Consider the following 22,418-nt stretch of genomic DNA (forward strand, 5'->3'; position numbering starts at 1 on the left):
GGAGTGGAAATCAGCCATTCGGTTCTGAGTTCAAAACAGGCGCAGCAGATTCTGCTGCACCAGCAGAGAAAGAACATGCCTGTGAGGTGCGTTGCAGAAGCTCCCAATACGGTCGCAGCTTGGAATGCTAGTCAACCCCTCCGAAGGATTCGGACCCTTCAATGGCCTGCACCAGTTTCTCCCGGAGATCTTGGTAGCTCTCGTACATGGGCAGATCTAACCGGTTGAAGCTGTAGGGGTTCAACACAGTGCCGCAATGAATGACAGTTAAACAACATGCAAGAATATGATACAGGCAAGACTATGGTGTGCAGTTTATCATTCAGACATTTTGCAAACACAACCAACGGCACAATAGGCTTCTCCCCAAGCGAAACCTCAAAAGCAAACTCTGAAGTCAAACTTTGCTATAGCGAACATTGATATTATGAATTATTGGCTATATCGAACTCACCCTAAATTTTTTTCAAGAAACGCATGCAGTTCTTACTTTACATATCGAATGCGGTTGGCCATGAAATGGATATATTGAGTAGCCCAGCGCCAAGCAGTGCATGCTCGGATGGCAGGCAGCAGGCTTGGCCGCACTACATTAGTGACTGGTGGCGGGTGCGGCAAGCATTCACACCAAGGTTCGCGCTTTTATCTTGCACTAGCAAACAGTGCCAGGCAAGATACAGTGGCGTAGAGGGTTGGCAGCTAGGAAGTCGGCAGCCAGGCAGTCGGCAGCCGTTTGCAATTCTTGCACTAGTCTACAGCGCGGAAGCAGCGGCGTGGTTGCTTGTAGCCTTCAAGTAAACACCCTGCGCTCATGCCGGCTCTCATGCAGATGGTGAGCATGGTGATATCTTTCGCTCTTTTCCATGTGAAACGGCTGCAATGGTAAACCAAATTAGCTGGTGCTTGACATGCCGCCACTGTGCGCTGGCGGTGCTGTGCAGGAAGCCAATCTAGCTGGCGTTCAGTTTTTCGTGGCCTCCGGAACCGCCGTGAGCGCCTTCAAAACAACGCTCAAATTTCGGAAAAGATCTCTCATTCTTCTAGCAAGGGTTGCCTGAGTCACCGTCTTTTCATTGACGAAATTCGCTGCTCTAGCATGCGTTTCCTGACGAAATTTTATATTATGAATTTCTGCTATATATTGAACTTTTACAGTATTTTACCGATTCACTACAACGAGGTTCGACTGTAGTCCAGTGGCATTCGTGATAAAAATTAACTAGGATGCTTGGTGTTCACTGCTTTGTCAACTGCGCAGAGGACAGTAGTACAGCTGATAGTTTGTGCACTGCGGTGCATGCAAGCCTCTCCTTTCAAATGGTGCTAAACTATTCAGTGTGCTTCCCTCTGAGTACAGCCCCTGTGTATATGCTGTTCAGATCCTGGGCGCCTTACTGAAGCCAAGATTCTGGGTCCTTGGAGTAAGCCTTCATCGCAGAGGACAGCTTTGAAGGCACTTTTCAAGTTCTTGAAGGACTCAGGACAGAGTGCAAGGTTGTGAACTATCAGTGTGTGCCCTGTGTACCCTGCAAGTAATGGCCAACGGACATGTGGAAAAGTGCTCATCTCCCTTTGTTCTCTGCCCTTTCTATCTCTCCCTCCGCTCCCCTTCCCATGTGTGGGGTAGCATACCGGGCACTGCCTAGTTAACCTCCCTGCCTTTCCATTTGTCTTTCTCTCTCTCTCTCCCTTACGCAGACAAACTGCTAGTACTCAGGCAAGGTTGCTAGGCTCAGCTTTCTACTGCACTAGGCAAGCAGCACCCCTTGGATTTCATTCTTATGAATATCACACTGGCCATAAATTGCTCCAATTATTTAAAAAAAAAAAAAATTTTACACCTATGGGCTATCCCACAAACTGATTAGAACACGGTAAGTAGATTAGAGGGCTTGTTAGAGTTAGTATGAAAGAAGCCTCTCTATTAAATCAAGGAAAGCAATTTGATAATATGTAACATCATATTTATTTATTTTACAATAACCTGACAATAACCTGACAAATAGGAGACGATTTGACAAGGTAGAAGAAGATAAAGTGAAGATGAAGTGGGCTTGGCTGCCGGTGGAAGCCAAGCCCACGTCCTCATGTCGTTTGGTGCTCTACCAACTGAGCTTGGCAGCGGCTACAGACTCACCTTGAGTGTGCTCGTCAGTGCTACACAGAACAGCAGCAACAAATGTGATAAATCCCTTTCACAGCACTGTTTTGTGTCACATCACACCAGTGCTCAGTACTGCAAATTGCACTGTCTTCACAACGGCATTAAGAGACTGAAGAAGCCTCAAGAACACCATTAGGTACTAATCGAAATTTCACTAATCCAAACAAATCTCTTGAATCAGATAAGACGTGGCCAACAAGACCTGCAACCATTTCGTTTGTCGTAAACTGATGAGAAATCATCTCACTATATCTCTGTACTATAATCTCTTTACTAAAGCCGTTTCTTAAAAAAAAATATTTACTATAACCAAAAAAACATGTACAGTCATCTATGGAAGGCGAAATGGGAGCGCAGCTTCACTTTACTATATCCGAGTTTACTATAGCTGGGTTCTACTGTATTGTAAAAAATAAGAGATAAGGGCTATGCCCTTCAATCACGACACATGTGCACATTGAGCAACACCCCCTCCCCCAACCAAACCCCTATGCTGCATGATTAAACTTACAGTAAATGACACAAAAACCTCAAGCGCACAATGGGCAAGAAGTGCAACAGGCCCTCACCATGTGTGAGATCGGGGCAAGTTGCTGGGTGAGCCCCACCGCTCCAGCGTGAATGGCTGTGGTCCATTGCTGCCGTGGAGCTCAGCAAAACCATTCATCGGCACCCTTGATGTCCCAGTCACAAACTGAAGCAGACGCGACCTCATCTCATTGCTGAATGAGAGCACCAGTCGCCAGAACCACTGGACCACCACGTGGTTGGCATGGTAGCCGCCCTTGTAGACAGTGTGGCGCCGCCAGTCGCGCACGTCGATCTGCCCAATGCCGCACATGAGCAGCTCCAGCTCATGCTCGTCGAAGACGCGCAGCAGTGCCAGGGGCACCAGCTCGTTGAGGCCCTCGAGAAAAGCATTCATCTGGGGCCGCACGCGCGACGCAAAGCGCCACTGGATCACCAGGTCCACGTAGCGCGCTTTGTTCTCCTGGGTGACAGCCACGTCTGCACCACCAGGGATGAGCTCGCGCTGCTGCATCTGCCCAAACAGGTCCTCGTCTACCGAAAATCGGAGGTCCAATTCAGCAGGGTCATTCTCCATGATCCAGCGCAACGAGTTGTAGTACTCCGTGTCCTGCACAATATGCTCTCATTGTCAGTTATGTGTGCTAGCACTCGAAAATGTAGGTGCTGGACCGCTGCAGTGCCACTGCGTTACAGGTTTGTGAGTGCAGTGCAAAGGGGAAAGTGCAGAGAACCACTATCAGGCACTGCTGTTGGGCAATGAATGATTCATATCTGGTGCTCATCATGAAGGAAGCCTGCATGTTTTCGCATACAACACCAACTTTGCTAAGGTGTAAACTTGACACATTTCCACAAATAGAACAGGCAAAACAGATGCAAGGGAAACAAACTGCAGGCCATGCTAGTGGCGTGCACTAAAAGCTTCCACATGCCCAAATATCTGGGAAGCATTTTAAAAGCAACTTGAGTAAAAAAAAGAATAGTAGTCCCAAGTACATGCTGGCGCAAGAGACAAAACATGCAGCAAAAGATACAATGAGCAAATGAAGTGTGGATGAAACCATTCAAATGCAAATGAGATAAAAAGATTGCACATGATGGATGTTAAATAATATTATGCTTAACTTCAACTTTCTACCAGCTCTGAGTGTTATCAAGTGTAAATGAACTAGGCAACTATTATATCAAGTGGCACATTTATCAAATAAAAAATAAACAGGTAGTATTCACCCAGCACCAGTATAAATATTATTCTATTTAAGCTTTTATTCATTTCATTGATGACAGCAAATAAGAGCATTAAAAGTAAGCCTATATGATGTAAACTCACCACAGACTCCATATCTTTGATAGTGATTGGCTTCCCAAGCATCATCTTGTAGAACGGCCGAATGAAAAACGCTGCAAGGGAACAAAATCCATGCAAGAGGAGCAGTTACTTTGAGTACAGCATTTTTCCTCACGGTTCCGAATGTGGTTCTAATAACGCTCACCATCAAGAAGTTTTCCATGATAAACTGCCATACCAGCTACTCTTCCAATGAACTTGAAATAGGAGAGATGATCTTCATTGCACATTCCTGAGCATGGGTTTATCTGAAGTGTGTAGTTATCCCTGAAATGTGACAACAACCACAGTTATACGTGCACATCATACATTTGCCTCCTAAAGGTTAGTCAGATGAACGCAACCAAACCTGTGACTTTAAAGAAAATGTTCTATAGTGCTCCTTCCATTATCAAAAACTTTTCATTCTGAGTAGGGCCGTTCAGTACCAGAACTCCATTAGTACTAGTATATCAGGTAGGCTTATAACTGTAAATGTTTCCCAATTTTGTTTATTGTACAGCTGCTTTCACACTCACTCCTCTTGTTGCATTTACAGACAAATATTAACTTTCATTAAAGTGTGTAAGGTGCCACAGTTGCCTCCTTAGGCTACATTTAAGTAATGCAACAACCAAGGAAGCCAACAGTCTTTGAAACCAAAGAAAACATAGCGGAATATACCAATATTTGTTATGATGGCACTGGTTAGAGAAGGAAATCAACTTAATAATTCTCTACGATAAAAGATAACTATACAGAAAGCAGAAGAAAAAAACAAGTTAGATGCCCTTGTTACAGTGAACTAGAATAGACAGTGTAGCAGCCTGCTTTCAAGAGTCTTCAATGACGGTGCCACCAGAAATGGGTGGTATGAACACATTGTCAAGTGTTTTCAAGCAGTTGTATTTTTTTACCTAAATCACTGTCAGCCCACTGACTGCATAACCGAAAATAAATATTTCATCGGAAGTTACCCATTTTATTTACAGATGAACTCAACAACGCATTCAAAAGTGAGCGAGCGACTCCAGTACTGCCATTTTGTTCGCCAGCGGTGGTGTCAAGTGCCCAATGTGCAATCCTGACCGCATGCCCCATTGTCTCTTCTAGTGCACTGTACCCTTGTGCTTTCTTTGGTTTCAAAGAGTATAAGCTTTCTTTTTAATACAGGCCTCAATGAGCCCCTCATCTTCCCTATTCACGTCTGTGATAACAAAGGAGCAATGCTCAATTTTGTAATTACTATTTTGTCGTACATGCGTCAGATAAAGTCTGATGAGGAAAAAAACATACAGTGCCATTTTTATAGAGATCAACCATTTTAGCCTCAGGGTACCCTAACGGCTTTCAAAAGGTGCTGAGGAAGCCTGCATACCATGGCTTCTATCCCTTCCAGCCCAACACGCATGCAAAAAGAAACATGCAGACACAAGGAAGCACAAGAAATGCCCAAATTCAATTAATAATGGTTGGCTGCACAGTGAAACCGTCTGCAATGAACGATTACAGTGTGATTACCATACACTGCCGTGTATGAGTCCCCCTTTTTTAGAAAAATGACCACTCGAAACTGGGGTCGACCTGTACGCACAGCTGACCTATTTGCGGGGCCTAAAGCAGTCTTGGATGAGCGGCAGGTAGGTCGTGCCTACACTGGTGACTGCTTCCAGCAGAACATACGTACCATGCAAAAAAAAAGAAACTAAATAGCAAGCAAATCAGTTCCACATAAGGATATTCGAACTGCACTCCATTTTTCCAGCTCGGTTGCACTAATGATCACTTCCTTGAGCGAATGATAGGCAGTGCGAGAGCAAGGTTCCCATAATCTCCGGGGCGCCCATCATGCCAGCATCGGAAACGGCAGGACCGCAGGTAGTTCGGTTTTCTGCTAGTCAGTCAGGCCACATGCGAGAGCGGAAGGCAAATGGAGTGCCGCTTCTTCACTTTTGATCTCAATTTGCTTTTGACTGCTGGCCTTGTGTTCACATTGTTAAGCGTTTATTGCTTTGAGCTGCGTGCCCACTACGATGCCATCCTGCGAGAAAGTGCTAAACAGTGTGGCGGTGATGGTGGGGTGGGGTGTAAGTGTCGACTTATATTTGGAGTCAACTTTTTTTGGGCCAGTGAGGGCTGCGAGTTTGAGGTCAACTTATGTTTGGAGTTGACTCATACACAACAGTATACAGTAGTCCCCAAATAATGTGGGTATAGGAAAGGTGGGATGCATGGATATAGATGCTCGGGGAACCCCAAATAGCAACCTGCGGAACCAAGAGGAAACACTCACGCTGCAGAGTACTCGAAAAGGCCATAGTATGGGTTGAACATTTCCCGAGACAACAGGTAAAAGAACTCTCGTGAGGCACCGCCATAGTCCAGAACTTCTTCGCCGTCAAACTCCACCCAAAGCTTGGACCTCAGGCGATCGACACAGGTGACATTGCTTAGGATGCGGTATGAATCTTCCAGAATCCGAGCCCGTGACACCTTCAGCTCAAATTTGTTTGGAATGTTTCCCTGCAAGTAAGGCACATCCAGCATACTGTGAAACTCTGTATTCAACAACCAACCACAAAAGCTTAGAGACAAGGGTGTGCAGTTGTATCTGGTAATGTCTTTTCCTGATCAATCACTTCATCCCTATGCTACTGGTCAGCCTCAGTTATGATACCAAAGCCAGCAAGTGACACTGCCAGCCATCTATCAGCCATAAGTCACACTTGGGGCCTGCCAAAGATAAAGATAAAAAAGAATAAATAGCAAAATAACCTAATAGTTATGAAACACAGACCCCGAAAACTGATAGCATGTGCTGAAGTGACCAGCAGGCGCAATGTCGGAAACAGCTTAGAAAAAAAGAGGCACACATAGGTCACTCTAGCTAGGCACTCATCTGTTCTTTGCAAGTGAAGAAACCACAGCGCAAAAGTTTAAAAATACCAGAAATATCCACAAGAGTACAGCCTACCTCTCCTTGCATGCCAAAATTTTACATGCAGTTCGACAGCCAACCTCATCAACATTGGTCCTGCACTCAAAACGAAGCTCATAAAATAAGTAAATTTTGGCAAGCTACAATTACACCTTTATCAGGAAGGCCATATTAAGGCCATGTCAGTCATACTTGGGCACGGCCTGTTTTTGAGAGCCAGTTTGAATTAACCGGTGTGAGACCCATAGCATCCGAATTAGCGAGCGTCCGACGCTATAACCTTGCATGGGCATTGGACGCGACTGCGCCCGCAGTTCGCATTATCTGAATTTCTTAATTAACTGAAATTGAATTAATGAGCTTCTACTGTAATTGTAATTACTTAACAACTATGTAAGCTAGCTTAAAGGGGCTCTGAAACGCCTTCCGAGGAGAGCACATTAACTCATTTAATCACTGCACTGTGTTGCCCTGAAAACCAGAGCCAAATAATACTCTTCTACACGCAGCAGACGACCCACAATCACGCGTCAAAGTTGGCGAGCCCTTCCCGACGACTTTTTCATACTCGCACCCTCCTCCGTCCCCCGCATCTGCGTAGACAAGGTGAGAGGTGGCCATTGGTTAGATTCTTTCAGACGTCAGGCAGCTACCATGGCCGCGGCCAATAAGCCGCTTAGCTCCGGCGGGTCGGCGAAGGAGCGCCTACCTTCCAGCATGCAAAAAGTGACGAGAGGAGAGGGAGAGGCGCGAAGACGCTGAAATTCAAATTTTAACTACAGATAACTCAGCTTCAACAAAGCGCATTTAAAAAATCCTTGCTGGACACTATTCGTGAAGTGGCGTGCTTCAATATCCCAGGCATGCCGCAACTTTATTAGAGCCCCCTTCACAGCACCTTTAAGGTAAAATACAGTTCTGAAATCAGCATACAAAGTTTCATATCTGTGCCGAATTTTGTTACCTTTTATGCATAAATAACGAAAAGTTCATACCCCGATAACACCAACTAGCCCCACAAATAATTTCAATATGCAAAGCTAAAAACCAAATACGTGTGTAAAATGTCTCATGATGGACTGTCAGTTGCAATGAATAAAATGCTGCATCTTAAAGTGTTCACAGTGGACATTTTACCCCTGTAACCATTGAATGAAGACCGTATGTATTCGCGCAACTATTTCCAGCAGAAAGCAAGTATTTCGCCTTATTTAACCACTTAGGTTAGTCCAATGCTGGCAGCACAACAAATTACGTCATTTTTTTTTCTGTTTCCTTGCGTGATTTTCTGAATCAGCTGACTTTTCGTTTCCAACTTTAGTCTTTATCTTTGCAATCAAAATATTATGGAATGCATGTTCTTGGAAAAAAGTTCATTGCAGCTCTACCTGCGACACAGTCACGTGGTACTGTTGCCAGTGGATAGAACATATTTGTCCCCTCATACCTTGACATTACAGGCGAGTGGATTATGTGACTGTGCCAAGAAATTTTTTTTCCGCACACTCGCGTCCCATAAACTTTTGATTGCGATAGTACACTCACAGTCTGAAGATTATGATAAGCATTGGAAAAAAAAAATTATTTCATTTCATCACTGCTTTTCCATGCATGTTGGAATAGATAAATTCAGCTCAACTGCCATTGTGCAAACTACACAGGGCACCAATAAACCTCAGCCATTGCATTTTGGATGCAAGCAAATTAAATTTCTTCTGGTGGTTCCTAGTGGTCCGCGCACCCGCCTCGCATGCGGGAGGTGCGCGGTTCGATCCCCAGTGCCGCCGGGTACCCAACCGTGATACAATGGGTACAAGCTTTCCCCTGGCCTGGTGCCTGGCTTCTTTAGGGTGAAATGTTTGGGAAATTGTCTTTGACCCCTCCTTGAGAAGAAAAAAGGAGCCACAAGTGGGCTTTTACCACATGAGGCGGATTTAGGGTTGTTTCACGTTGCTTGCCGTCAACGAAACAGTTATCTTCCATAAACATTTGTCGGTGGACGTACTTCAATCAACATGTACAATGAATTTTTGTTGCAAGCTAAAAGGAAGCATTTGAAAACATGGTAACAATAACTTACAGGTGGCTTTGGAAGCTTGGATTTCAGATATTCGTACTTCCGCTTGTAGTCCCTTGAATATGGCACAGCCTATAAAAGAAGGAAAAAGAAAAAAGGAGACCACACTGTCAGTCTACATTATACATCACTGCTTTCTCAATATAAACTATTTCTTTTATACGTCACAAAACTAGTTCTTAGTTCTCCACACAATATGGAAAAACATCAATGTACAACATAATACAGATCAATATTCACCATGCAGATGTGTATAGAGAAAATAGAACAAAAGCCAGACAATTCTCAGTGGTGCTCAGGAATCAAGAACAAGAATAAAGAGAAAAGGGAACTGCACAATCAAAGCATTGCTTGTAGCCATGTTAAAACCACTGCTTCTAGTGGCATAGAGAATGATGTCGCTCTAACAAACTGCACAGCATGGTTGTGCTGGTCATATCCCTATACCCTTGTAAGAGGAAAGATAATGTTATGCGCTACATATATGCAAAGGTGGTACATATGCAAGGATGCAAAAACAACAATGAAATAAAATGGCACAAACGACTAGCAAAGAACAGACATAAAACACATGGGCCAAATGCTACAGGCTGTGTTGTCCAACATGGGTTATGCATTTCCTTCACTTGTGCTGATCTTTCAAATCATTAAAATTCATTGATCACAATGAACCAATGAGCCAAAATCAAACTTTTAAACAATAAGAAGGTAATGCTTGTATTCTACATAAGACTGTCTTACTTTCAAGCATTCAGCTTGAGCCTGCAAGGACAGACCATGTTGACAGCTCAAAATACATGTAGAGTTGTGCTCTCCCACTGTGGCAAGTAATAAGTAAACAGTGGACAGGTTTCTGCTGCACTTACAGGGCCAGCAACATTCGGATTGTTGAAGCGAGGATCTTCCCACTGCGTTATCCTTGCAGCTAAAAAGAGAAAGAAAAGAATTTAATAGCCAAAATGACACAATGGTGAAACTGATGTCCTTATGAGATAAAGCTGCTACCACAAAATTGAAACTAATGGCTTTATGGATGTGATCAAAGGTCATAGGCTGAAGCAATGGACCCCAATCGATAAAGATGCATGCAGATAACCTAAATTCTAAAAATTATGAATTAATAAACAATTACAATTAGAAAAGATTCTGAGGATACTAGAATCTTTTTGGTTGAACATTTATGTAATCAACAGCAAAACTTGTTCATCACATCACATACTCAACCTTTCCGAAATGCTTGAGATTACTATGAGAAACACACAATATTGAATTATGCAATGGCATTTCACTATATTACTCCAATACACAGTCTACAGTGCCTCTAGTGAAATAAATTTGAGTCACTGTACTAACGAGGGATACATTATAAAGCTCTCTTCAGCACACTCAAGTATTTCTTTACCTTGGTTCCAACTTCAACTTGTAGTAGGTGAGAACATAAAGTACCGCATGGTAACTGTTTCTGGCCGTCCCAGGCAGAATAGTAGGAGGGAGGACAACACTTACTGTGGTCAATGAAGAAAATACGGCCATCTGTATGGACACGCTCCTCCCAGCCATCCTAAAAGAGACAACAATGGCACGTAACAGTGCCATCAGAAATGGCATAGTTCAGATAGACCAACTGTAATACACCCACAGAAAAGCTCCATGACTAGATATAGTACAGTTTCCATATTTTTTCGAGTGCATAACTTGGCCTTGCTGCCATGATTAAAGTTACATTGGCAACTAAATGCACAGCAAGGGTCCGAGTTCAGCAAAAGGTTCCCTTTTGTGAAGTGTACCCTCCCTCACGCTAAAAACTTAGATTAGCTGGTCCTATTAATCACATTGTTAACAGCCTCTCTTCACAATTACCTTATACGACCAGAATATTGAAATAAACACACATTTCTCGTGTGCCAAGTTTCTATGACACGAAAAAAAAAATGGGGGTCGTCCCTGACACCTTTACGTCACCCTCCACAATTTCTGATCAGTTCTTACACCATTTTTTTTTTTGGAGACAGAACTACTGTAAAGTGATGGTAGCACAATGAATGTCACATCGCACACTTTTCTTGTGCCACAAAAGCAACTTTCACAATTTGCACAATGTCACCAAACCAATGTCTCCACAGCCACAATAATATTCGTTAAATGCGTCCTACACTTGGAGCTCATAAAAATGCTGCAAAACAAGATGCACTTTTCTGCTCTATAATATATGCTGCAAGTAATGACAAAGGAGGAAGCAGAGACCAAGCAGTCAATAAAGAGACATTAATTTCATGTTGCTCAGATGTCCATGCAAACTTTGAACTTTTAAAATTTTAGTAACAACAGGCACTCACGGGTAGTGGTCCCAAGTCATCCATGGTGTTCTGCTGGCTGCCTGGAAGGCTGCCATGACGGGGTAGGTCACTTGGTTTTCCTGTTCTCGGATCCACCTAGTATACCAACAAGCGAAGGGCAAAAAAAATAATCCAACATGCGGCGCTTATCTTTGGCCCGTAAACACACGCTTCGGAGGTTACCAGAAGTTAACTCTTGCAGCCGTTCGTATGGGAAAGTGAATACTGGCGCGAGCGAGTTGGGTAAACGGCGAGCAATTGAGTCCTTCTTAACGAAAGCAATTTACAAATGTATTACCGACTTTTTCAGACATCACTAACTCAGCTTTTGCAGCCACACGCAGCTTCGCAGATGCGCCGATCTTCCCAAACCTGCCCTGCACACACCCGCGTGCATGCTGCTATGCTTTCGCAGCAGGGAGCCCAAAATATGGGAGTAAAAGATTTTTTTTTTTTCAAAAATCCAGGTAAAAATTTGGGAGTGCGCAAATTACGCGAGTAAATACAGAATCTTAATTAAACGAACCATTCATAAAATACACTTCCATTCGCAGCATAAGTTACTAGTATGTGCAAACATCCAATTAGCAGCACACCGTATTAAGGATTGAGCTCTGTAAGCACAACCACACAGCCACGCTACTGTACTTCTGTGGAAGGTTATCTGCATGTAGCTGTGTTTCACTCCCTCCTTCACCCCTTCCACCATAGCATAGTTGAGGTGCCCACCAAGAATGAGACAGTTACTGCACTTATCCTTTTCTTATAGCCAATTTGTATTTTTTACCAATATAAAACGGCATCATTAAAAAAAATATGTAGACATAAAAACTGGTTTCATCAAAGGTATCAAGACTGGCAGATTACGCATTGTAGCATACGCAATTGGTTTGGCTCTGCAGAGATTGGAATACTCCAGAAAAAAAACAACTTTGTAGCCTATCTCATCGTCGAGAGTAAGTGTAAGCATGAAATGCACTGCAGGAAAGGCATAACACATTCCACGACTACTCACAGATGGCGGTAGCTGTACTCAGGTTGCCGCCTTTGCCCGCTACTAATCTTTAAGCTGGGCAGCGCGCTTGGTGTTCTTGACTGCTGTCGCGGCTTGAGCAGCAACTGCCATCAGCCACATCTCTTCCAGTGGAACAGCACACACAGTATCCTTCACCATTTTTGATGCTTTACATGCTGCCACGTTCAGTCTTTTCTTTTTTGCACTGAGCAGCATGCTCAGCGCACATTGCTGCTTTTGCTGCTTGATGCACCACAGCACTTGGCCACTCTTCTTCAGACTTAACGATCTGTTCGGCCACCTTAGGCCACATTCTCACCTAAATGTGCACACATATAAAGCGTTCATTGGTGACGCAGGCGAACTATTCTATTTCTAGGCTCATTCCACTTCACTGCATGGCCACAGCAGCAGCACTACTACTGCTAAGCATTAGAAAGTGCAGAAATAAATTGATGAAAGAGGATGAAGACAACGATATAAAAACATGTATCATGAGAGGCTATCAAAGAACATGTGACGCAAGAGGCTGCAGCGATGACGGAGAGGTCTAACGCATTGGAAAGTGAAGTTGCTCTCTTTGTGGTGGCGCAGGCTTGACTCCTGCTCGAGGCTATGGTATAGGCAAGTCTGTTTTTATGCTGGATACCATTCGGATGAAAAATTTCAGGAGCCATGGCAAACCTGAGGTCTAACATGAATGAAGTTCACCTGAATTTTCCAAGAATGGGAACTAAAGGCATTTCAATAAAAACAAACATCACACAATGTTGGTTTCAAAAGCCTTCTTAAATCACCTCCTTTTTGCCGTTCCCTGATGGGCGATATACTCGAACATTGCAGATCACGTGGTTTGTCACCTTGATTCACAATGTTGCTTACACTTCGATGTATTGCAAGCTCTTAAAAACGGCCACATTAGCTACAAGACTGCCAAGCATTTCCCTGGCTTTTTTACAGGAACTCGCTTGGGCCACACTGTCAGTGTGCAGTGCATTACTCACAACCATTCCAGGTTCCATGCTATTGCCAATATGGTGATTTGCATCACAACCAAAGAGCAGGAAAAATTTCCATTGTATTATTTCCGCCTATTTGTCTTCAGTTAAACAACTAAGAAGAAGTCTTACAACACCCCTCCTAATCAAGAACTTCACATACAAGTGGGGCCTGAAGCAGTAGGACTCCGCCATCGAAGATTTCAAGGCAGCATTTATGCCTCTACCAGGTCTCACATGACGCCGCGAATACATGTCCACCACTGTCCATACTGACCAGACAAAGATGGCAGCCAAAAGTGCAGACAGGATACTCTGCTTAAAGGAGCATAGACACCTAACTTTTGGGTGCGTGTTCTATTGTTTGTAATGATGCGTAAGGCATTATTATGCATGGATTACCAACTGGTATTCTCCTACAACTGCTAAATAATTTATAATCACATTTCTTTCTTGTGCTGTTTTGGTTTCGGTTTCAACAGCCGAATGAGGACTGGGACATCAACGTGTCCTTGCAGGTCAGGTGAGACATGAAAAAACTGCACTATAATCACTGCTTCCACACTCATTGTCATTTCGGCTCTTGAGGAAGGCTGGCTTCAGCACTGCAGTAAATTAAAACGATGAAGCAGCAATTATATGGATGTTTTTCCATGCCTCACATGACACAAAGCCACTCTTTGACATCACAGCCATCGTTCAACAGCCGAAACTGAAACAACATGACAGAAAAAATTCGATAATAAATTATTTAGCAGTCGTAGGCGAATATCACATGGTGATCCATGCGTAGTAGTGTTTTCAGCATCATTGTAGAGAAAAAAACAAGCCACCAAAATTATGTATCTATACTCCTTTAATATGTTGCAAAAGATGTTCATACTATCTTATACTCTCAGTGGCTCTTGCAGTGGTAGAGGTGGTACTGATGTTAAGGGCAGGCAGGATTAGTATCTTACTGATAATGTTGGCTGTTGGCAACTGCTCGCTAAACAAAAGATATATCCTACCACTTATCCAGAAGGCTTAGTAAGCATGCTTCTTTGATAGTGAACCTTCAAGGAACACAACATGGATGACGCTGGCCAGATTCACACTCCACCTTTTCAGGTTGTGAAGAAATGTGTCACACTCAACTCAAAAACATGGGCATACTGAAACAAAATGCTGTACACCCCTCACAACTGCGCGACGGAAACTCACCCAAGTGGTAGTCTTGGTGTTGTGGTCAATGAAGAACAGGCGACCGTTGGGGGCCACCTGCAGGGACCAGCCGGCTGGTAGGCCCTCGGGACTGGGTTGCGGCGCTGCGGTCAGCTGAGGTCGCACACTTGCTTCCATGGGCTGCAGGCAGGCAGCGCTCAATCAGCAAAAATTTTGCATACTAAAACTCTCTAGATCAGATGGAAGAAGGCAAAAGGGCTGTCACCTTTCCCAATGCTTAAAATTTTCATGCCAATAACAAAAATACAGAAAACAAAACAAGGACTTCAAGCACAAAACCCATGTTTATATTTTTCTTTTAAATGCTGCCAAGCTTCACTGTATTGCAGTTCCACTGAGGAAGATCTCCCTTTCTTTCTGTGTCAACAGCAACTCATGCAACAAGTTTTACTCAAAAGAATACATTTGAACGAGGCCAACAGTCACCAAAACCAAGGAAAGCATAGGGGAATGTGTTCTTTTTTATTTTTGGTGTTGGTCAATCGGAAATCTTTAACAACTTTTTATACGAAAGCACATTTCTAAACTACCTATAGCATCAAAAATGCCAGAACTGAGGCCCCCGTTAAGCTACTGGAGAAGAATAGGGAATTTAGGGGCTCGTGACGACACATATATGAAGAAAACCAACTACTGAAACCAAGAGAATCATGGATGTTTTCATTTTTTTTTTAAAGCGAAAAGCTTCACTAGGCCCGTCAATACCGGGCTTCGCGTGAGCCACGCTACAGATTTGCCACAGCTGCGCATGCGCGATACCGAATGACATCACGCGGAGCGCGGGTGGTCACTGCTGCCGCAGCCGTCTTAGCCCGATGGCAAGATGGACGAGTTGGTGATACATACTTAAAGGAAAAAAGCACAAAAGACGGGGACAAGTAAAGAAAGAAGAAAACAACAGGACCAGCGCTGGTCCTGTTGTTTTCTTCACTTGTCCCCGTCTTTTGCGTTTTTTTCCCTTACGTCGTAGCCACCGCGCGCTGACTCCGTCGTCTGACCATGAAACCGAGTGACGTCACGCGGAGCGCAGGTAGCCGCTGCTGCCGCAGCTGTCGTCACCACCGCGCGCTGCCTCCGTCGTCTGACCTTTTGCCATGGAAGGAGGAGAAGACCCAGAAGTGGTAGCGTGGGAGTTGGAGGTTTTATTTGCCTTGTATAACGATTGTACATGCTTTGTATACCTAAGACAACACGTTTTGGAAAAGCTAGAAAGGTATACCCAAATTGTAACTCTATGTATGAAACCTTAAGCTACACCACGAGCATCGCCACGAAGCTTTTCGCTTCGAGGTATCCAGGCTTAACACTTTAGCTAAGCCTCAGCCCAACTTTTTTCTAATTTGTGGAGTTTATCAATGGGAAATTAGTAGTGTAAACATGCTTTACCTGAAAGATAACAGATTAATAAGTTGAAGAAAAAACAACAAAATGTTTCCGGCAGGATCCAAACCCAGGACCTCCGCATGTCGTGTACGGTGCTCTACCGACTGAGCTATGACGGCGGCTGTCCAATCCACTTTTGTGTGTACTCTTATTGAGTTAACCTAACCTTGACAATGTCCATGAGCGCCAGATGTAGGAACGTCTTGTTATACCGCTAATGCCGTGTGGAACGTAATTGAACAGTGAGGAAGGCAGCTGTGAGAGTACCCTCTTATGCTTTTGAGGCATCAAGACTGCCCGAACCGAAGCCTTCTTTAAGCTACATATTTAGCAGACAAGGTCAGGGAATTGAGGGGCTCCTAACAAGCCCTACAAATTAATAAAAATATACAAATTCATTCCGTTATGCTTTCTTCAGTTTCAGTGACTAACTTTCTTCATATTGAAGAAGAATGTCAGACTAATACATAGTTTGGTTTGTCAGGCTGATGTTCAAATAAAAGAGGTGCTAGTCTTGTAATGGTATAGCTGGCATTTTTTCACCCTCTGCCTGATATCTACAAATCGAGTCATATGTGGTAGCTCAGCCATTTCTGAAGTCATTTCATATCATTACTAACAAGTGCAAACTTTTGCTTTAACAGTTCAGTATTACTGACAGGACATTTTCACGAAAGAAAATAATTTCACACAAATCAGGCCAGTGGACTCGCAAACAACCCGACTGCAAAGCGCTGTCACCCTTAACCCTATGAGGTGCTATGTTGTACAAAGCAAACTGACAGCTTTTTCTTAGTGTGCTCCACCTAGCAGTGATTGCATTGTTCAAGGTGAATTAAGCATCCAAGTTGCAAATATGATGGTTTTTTTATGCCATACAGAGAACGCAATAAATAATATTTTGCTAAACAGTCAATGGAGTAGCATTCCCGCCATTTTTTAGCAGACAGGTATTGCCACCGATAACAACATAATTTTTTTTTGTGCTTTCCAGCGTAATGCGCATCTAGGAAAAAATCTGATTATACGATCCCTCAGATGTTTATTGAAGTCCTGGCATTTCAATTTTGCTGTTTTTATCAATTATGATACTTTGTACCAAATTCTGGATGTTGATGTCAAAAATTAACTGCCGGTATTTTGCGCTGGAAAACTAAAAAAAAATTATCTTCCTTCAGGTCTGAATATACAAGTTAGGTGAAAAATATTTGTTTTCAATGAAAACAAAAAAATGACGCCTGAAAGGGTTAAAGCACAGATTCGCTACTTTCAAAAACTAGAAAAAGAAAGAAACGGAAGACCAAGTAACTTGGTTTGGTATGGAGGTTTAACATCCCGAACTCAGGCTATGAGGAATGCCGTAGTGAAGGGCTCCGGAAATTTTGAGGACCTGGGGTTCTTTAACGTGCACCGCCACCGCATAGTACACGGGCCTCTAGAGTTTCACCTCCATCAAAATTCAACTGCCGCGGCTGGAATCAAACCCACGTCTTTCATGTCAGCAGCCGAGCGCCATAACCACTGAGGCATTGCGGCAGCTTGGAAGGCCAAGTAACTTGAAAGGATCTTCCTCAAGCAACAAAAATAAGACTCGCACACAGAAGAATGAAATAAAACAGCTTACCCTTTTCTAGTGCAAAAAGAAAATCATGCACCCTTAAAATTTTCATCAGTAGCTCCATTATTTGGCAATGGCAAAGAAAAAACTCTGCTGTACACTAACCAAATGCATGCAGCATACCTGAACACTGTGATCTAGACAAAACATAACAAAGCCAACACACCAAGGTAAAACGGCGCTGTGCATTGGCAGCAGGCGGTTGAGGGAGAGTGCCATTCTGCTGTGCGATAGCCTCCACAACACTGCCCCTCTGCACAGGAGGTGCCGCCTAGAAACAAACCGATGATATGGAATGATCACATAAACATATCTCTTCTGTTATTTCGAAAAAAAGCTAAAAATCTACACCAGACTGCTATTACAAGCATATACAGTAGATCCTTGTTAACTCAAAACTCACACATCTTGAATATCTGCTAGCCAAAAGTCTTCAAAGATGCACACGCCAACAGCTGCCTTGTGTTGTGCCTGCTTCATGTCTTGAAAGGTTCTCATTACGAAATTCGAATATCTCGAGTGCTGGCCTGAGAAAACCCGAAAAAAAAAAAGGGGCCATACTATGAACCATGCCATGAGCCTATGAGCAAGTCTGTGCTAGCAAACCGCATTGCATGCCCCTCGCTGCTGCTCTATATTACTTCGCGCTTGATTTAGCTCCAACCTATGCACATTGCTTCTCTTCCCGGCTCTGAAACTTGGGCACAGCAAGAGAGGATGAACAGGAAGGAGTGGCAGGTTCTAGTCTTTCCACCCTGAACTGCGGGTAGCACTGCCACCTGAGCTGTGTTGGCACGACTTTCACTCAAAGCCAAATGTGCTCTTCTTCGCACAATCGAGCGCAAAAACAAGCGGCTCATTGAATGTCATTTACTAACATGCATCATGCAAAGAAGAATGTCGATACCTACAGAAAGAAAACAACAAAAAGAGAAAGCGAAAAGCACTGTTAAAGAGCGCAGCAATACTGCAACTTCAGGCTAGACTGGGCTGTCATAAAGTAAAAGCAGATGCTATTAACGCTACCACAGTTGAGGCATCTAGTACACAAGGTGGAAAAATGACCTGCGGCTCTTCTGTGTGATTAGAGGCAGCCGAGTGGTCCGCTGTCTCATCAACGCTGATGTGGACTCTCCGCTGGAACTCCTGCGCCAAGTCGAGGTTTCGCTGGTGAGCTGCTGCCCCTTCTTCACCGTCGCCCCTGCATGCGTATTGCATGAGGTATCAGTTAACAACATAGTGCAGTGTTTTCATAAAACAATGTGAGCTCTGCCAGTAGTTACTGTGCTAGGCAAGGTGCACTAAAGTTTATAGTGGGCTTGTGTAAATGTTTAATAATTTGTAATATTCGGCTGAAAGATAAAGTATTCAATATTTGATTCAATCCGAATGTTTTATATTCAAAATCTCGAAGCACTGTACAATCTTGTGTAAGGGCCGCATCCAATTTTGGACTAGATAATTGAGAAAAAGATATGGTTATACATTTCTGTCAAATTTGTGTATGGGCCACACCTTCAAAATCCACACCCAAGTTTAAAAAGAAAGTGCAGCCCTTACATGAGTTTATACGGTAACGCTTTCAAATATAGCTTTTTTCCGCATACCGTGGAGAGTTGGAACTCTTTGCATGGCAATATTCGTGCATTACCAATTTCGGATTTTGCATCGGCAATTGAGTCGTAGCATTGTATGGTGTTGTGTGCAGCGTTTATATCTGTAAATTCTTGTCATGTACCCTTTTATGCGTGGAATTGTACCACATCATATGTAACCACTCCTGCTATAGCCCCCAGAATGGGGCTGCAGTATTTTCAAATTAAAAATAAATTCATCAGCTAAAAGCAACATCTGTGCAATGATGCAACTGGAATTAAGACCAGCAGTCAGAGGTAAGCAGTCATCAAAGACAATAAAACATTGTAAAAGTGTCTTCCACTTGCGTGCAACTCACTTGATTAAGCATCAAAACAAGCTGCCAATTGTCCTGTAGTTTCGAATCCCGGCACAACGCATGCTCTGGAGATTACTGGAAGAACTGGATGTTCATTCTCACAATACCTACCGCTCGTAAGGAAAAACCAACTGTCAGTGCAAAGCCAGGTATTAGCGTGCAGTTCTAATTTTCATTACCAGAACCAATATGTATATGTATTGATTTCATTTTCTGACACGAGCCGCCACGGTGGCTCAATGGTTATGGCGTTCAGCTGCTGATCCAAAAGACGTGGGTTCAATGTCGGCCGCAGCGGTCGAATTGCGATGGAGGCGAAACTCTGGAGGCCCGTGTACTTTACTATGACGCACAAAAATGGGTAACGGTGAGTTGTTCTCAAGGAAGTAAAACACACTAAAAAGATTTGACACTAGTTACTACCAGTAATAGCCCAGCCCTCCCATAGATTAGCCAAATAAAGTTCTGGAGCGCAGGAAAAACCACAATGTGCTCTTACCCCTGCACAGGGCGTTCCCACTGGGTGGTGCGTGCCACATGGTTGACATAGTAGATACGTCCGCAGGCGTCTTCCCGTTCCTCCCAGCCGGCTGGCAGGGGCGATGGGGGTGTCTCGCCGCCTGCAAACTCAGGGCTGCTGCTGCCACCACCCCCCTGGGACGATGGTGGCCCACCATCTTCTGCGTCCACCACCTCCCAGCCCTGTGGAAGTTATCCAAAGGGGTACGAAGTTACCTCGCTGGCAGCATGTAACAAATAGAATGGACTAGACACCAACAAATTTCTTTACTTGTGTTCCTGTTGTGCGCTTTTATCTGTAAGTACGAGGCAGAGTATAATAAGCGACTTAGTACCATTCTGATAATGCCTATGAACACTGTACCACTGACAACAGCACTTTTAAAAAGCCTATTTGACTGTGGTGCCTAAGATTCCTCTTGTTCAGGGAGCAGGGTGTAATAAGAAGCTCAGCGTCATTTTGACAGTGCTCATAAATGTAGTATACTTCTGACAATGGCTCCTCAAAAGGTCACTGGGTAAGGATGCAAGCCAGGTGGCGGATCAGCTGGGTTTAAAAATTCCTCTGTGCTAACTACTGCTTTAGCTGCGCTCACACAGCATGTACAAAGTAGCTCATTATGGTCCAGTAATTTAAGATTGCAGTTTCTAGGACAGTTCGGAATCACTAAGAAACCACTACTGACTGTGACTCCTGTTTGCAAAGAAGTGAGCAGAGCAGTGGATTTGACAGGCAGCACCACCTGCTGGGCAAAGCAGCAACCATACAACTCACACATTCACCCTATTCATAAGCTCTTTGCATCGATTGCTACATGGCCAAGCAGGTAGCGCCGCCTGTCAGATCTGCTGCTATGCTAACTTATCTGTAAACGGTAGTCACAGATGATCCAGCCAATTGCGTTAAAGAAATAGACTATAACATACTACTCTGCACACACACAATATCTGGGCATGAATAGGGCACTAGTTTGAACAGTGAGATTTTTTTTAATCTGCCAGCCAGAGATGGCAAATCGTGTACTTTGTGCACATAATGATGAGCCTCTGTCATGCATCTCAAGAGTTCAACACACCTCATCTGTTGAACTCTGGTTTGCATTCTCTGCTGCCTGCTGCTCCCCATCAGGCAAGAAGGCATGGTAGACCTGCAGGTGGCCCTTGACCCGGGACTTGGCGCTGCTGGAGAGAAGGCAGGCTATCTCACAGGGCTGCATCTACCAAAGCCTAGCAAGGTTCAGATTCATTTTGAAACTGTTGTTTGTGTCTCAAGCACTTCGCCTACTGACCCAGTAATTTATCCTGCACAATGTGCATTTGACCACTGCAATTTTGTGAAGTGGCATCTGCCAAATTGTTGGAAACGGTAGACAATAATGCGCTAAAAGTCTAATCAAGTGATAATTACAGATTTTTAGTAATCAACGAGAAACTAGTCTGCGGCTATGTCGATGGCCCCAGACTCAGCAAAGCCTGAGACACTACGCAAAACTGACCTGTGGAAGGCACATTCTTAACTACCACACATCAACAGTGGAATTCACTATAAGTAACAATTTTATGTTTATCGCTGAGCAACAAAGTGATAACCAGTTGCAGGTTGCCAATTATACAAAGATCTGCACAGCTGTTCATGTAGATCATGAAGCATCATGCACTCTGGCAATAGTTCACACCAATGATGGACCTACTTTGGAACTCAATGCATGGCATTTGCGTGCTATCCAGATAATTACAAAATGCATGAAACAACTCGCAGTTTCTTGGCCACTGTGAGCCTGAGTTTTTTCATTATAGGTTTTAGGGACCAAGTTTCTAAAACGTCTGTAAACTTTTCATGACTATCGTAGCTGTTAATGGCATCTTGGAATAAAGGCTTCTTCATTCTAGTAACTCCCCAATGCACCTGTGCCCTTCCTAACTAGACAACCTGGTAGGCAACCTGCAACTGGTTATCACTTTGTAGCTCAGTGATGAACACAATACCGTTTGTGTGTTGTTCGCAAACATGTTCCCAGAACTGATTCTGCAAAGCTCACTTCATTATTAACCATAACACACAAAATGAAAATGGCACTTGAAACAATGCTTCAAAGCACAAAACAAACTACTGTGCATGCAGGAACAACATATGTACTAGTACTCTAAGGATTAGAACAGCAGCACGTAACATGAAGTCGCAATGCTCTGTACATAACGTGGCAAGCAGATGTGTTGTACAACAGTATGAAAACACATGGTGCCTTATCGGCAGCCCTAATTACATCGGCCAGAACTGTGTAACAGAACACGGCAGAACAGGTTGGTGCGGACTTGTTTTCAAACAGAATGCTT

General features: G+C 43.7%; 1 protein-coding gene across 4 annotated transcripts in view; it reads right to left on the reverse strand.

Annotated features, from left to right (window-relative positions):
* Positions 1-22,418, reverse strand: part of Nedd4 (E3 ubiquitin-protein ligase Nedd4) — a 41,051-nt gene that overhangs the window by 3,561 nt on the left and 15,072 nt on the right. For 2 of the 4 annotated variants that reach the window (XM_077659815.1, XM_077659813.1), the window contains exons 7-20: positions 21,161-21,263; positions 20,065-20,267; positions 18,677-18,812; positions 17,778-17,882; positions 14,590-14,730; positions 11,374-11,469; positions 10,544-10,598; positions 9,904-9,962; positions 9,041-9,109; positions 6,316-6,545; positions 4,189-4,310; positions 4,026-4,096; positions 2,734-3,302; positions 80-230 (exon numbers count right to left, since the gene is read on the reverse strand). In XM_077659815.1, coding sequence (XP_077515941.1) covers positions 128-230; positions 2,734-3,302; positions 4,026-4,096; positions 4,189-4,310; positions 6,316-6,545; positions 9,041-9,109; positions 9,904-9,962; positions 10,544-10,598; positions 11,374-11,469; positions 14,590-14,730; positions 17,778-17,882; positions 18,677-18,812; positions 20,065-20,267; positions 21,161-21,263 — 2,062 coding nt within the window. In that variant the 3' untranslated portion in view covers positions 80-127. Of the gene's footprint in view, positions 1-79; positions 231-2,733; positions 3,303-4,025; positions 4,097-4,188; positions 4,311-6,315; positions 6,546-9,040; positions 9,110-9,903; positions 9,963-10,543; positions 10,599-11,373; positions 11,470-14,589; positions 14,731-17,777; positions 17,883-18,676; positions 18,813-20,064; positions 20,268-21,160; positions 21,267-22,418 lie in introns of all 4 variants that reach the window. The other 2 variants (XM_077659814.1, XM_077659812.1) reach the window with 1 other exon arrangement.

This window comes from Amblyomma americanum, chromosome 3, assembly GCF_052857255.1.
Source record: "Amblyomma americanum isolate KBUSLIRL-KWMA chromosome 3, ASM5285725v1, whole genome shotgun sequence".
NCBI lineage: Eukaryota > Metazoa > Arthropoda > Arachnida > Ixodida > Ixodidae > Amblyomma > Amblyomma americanum.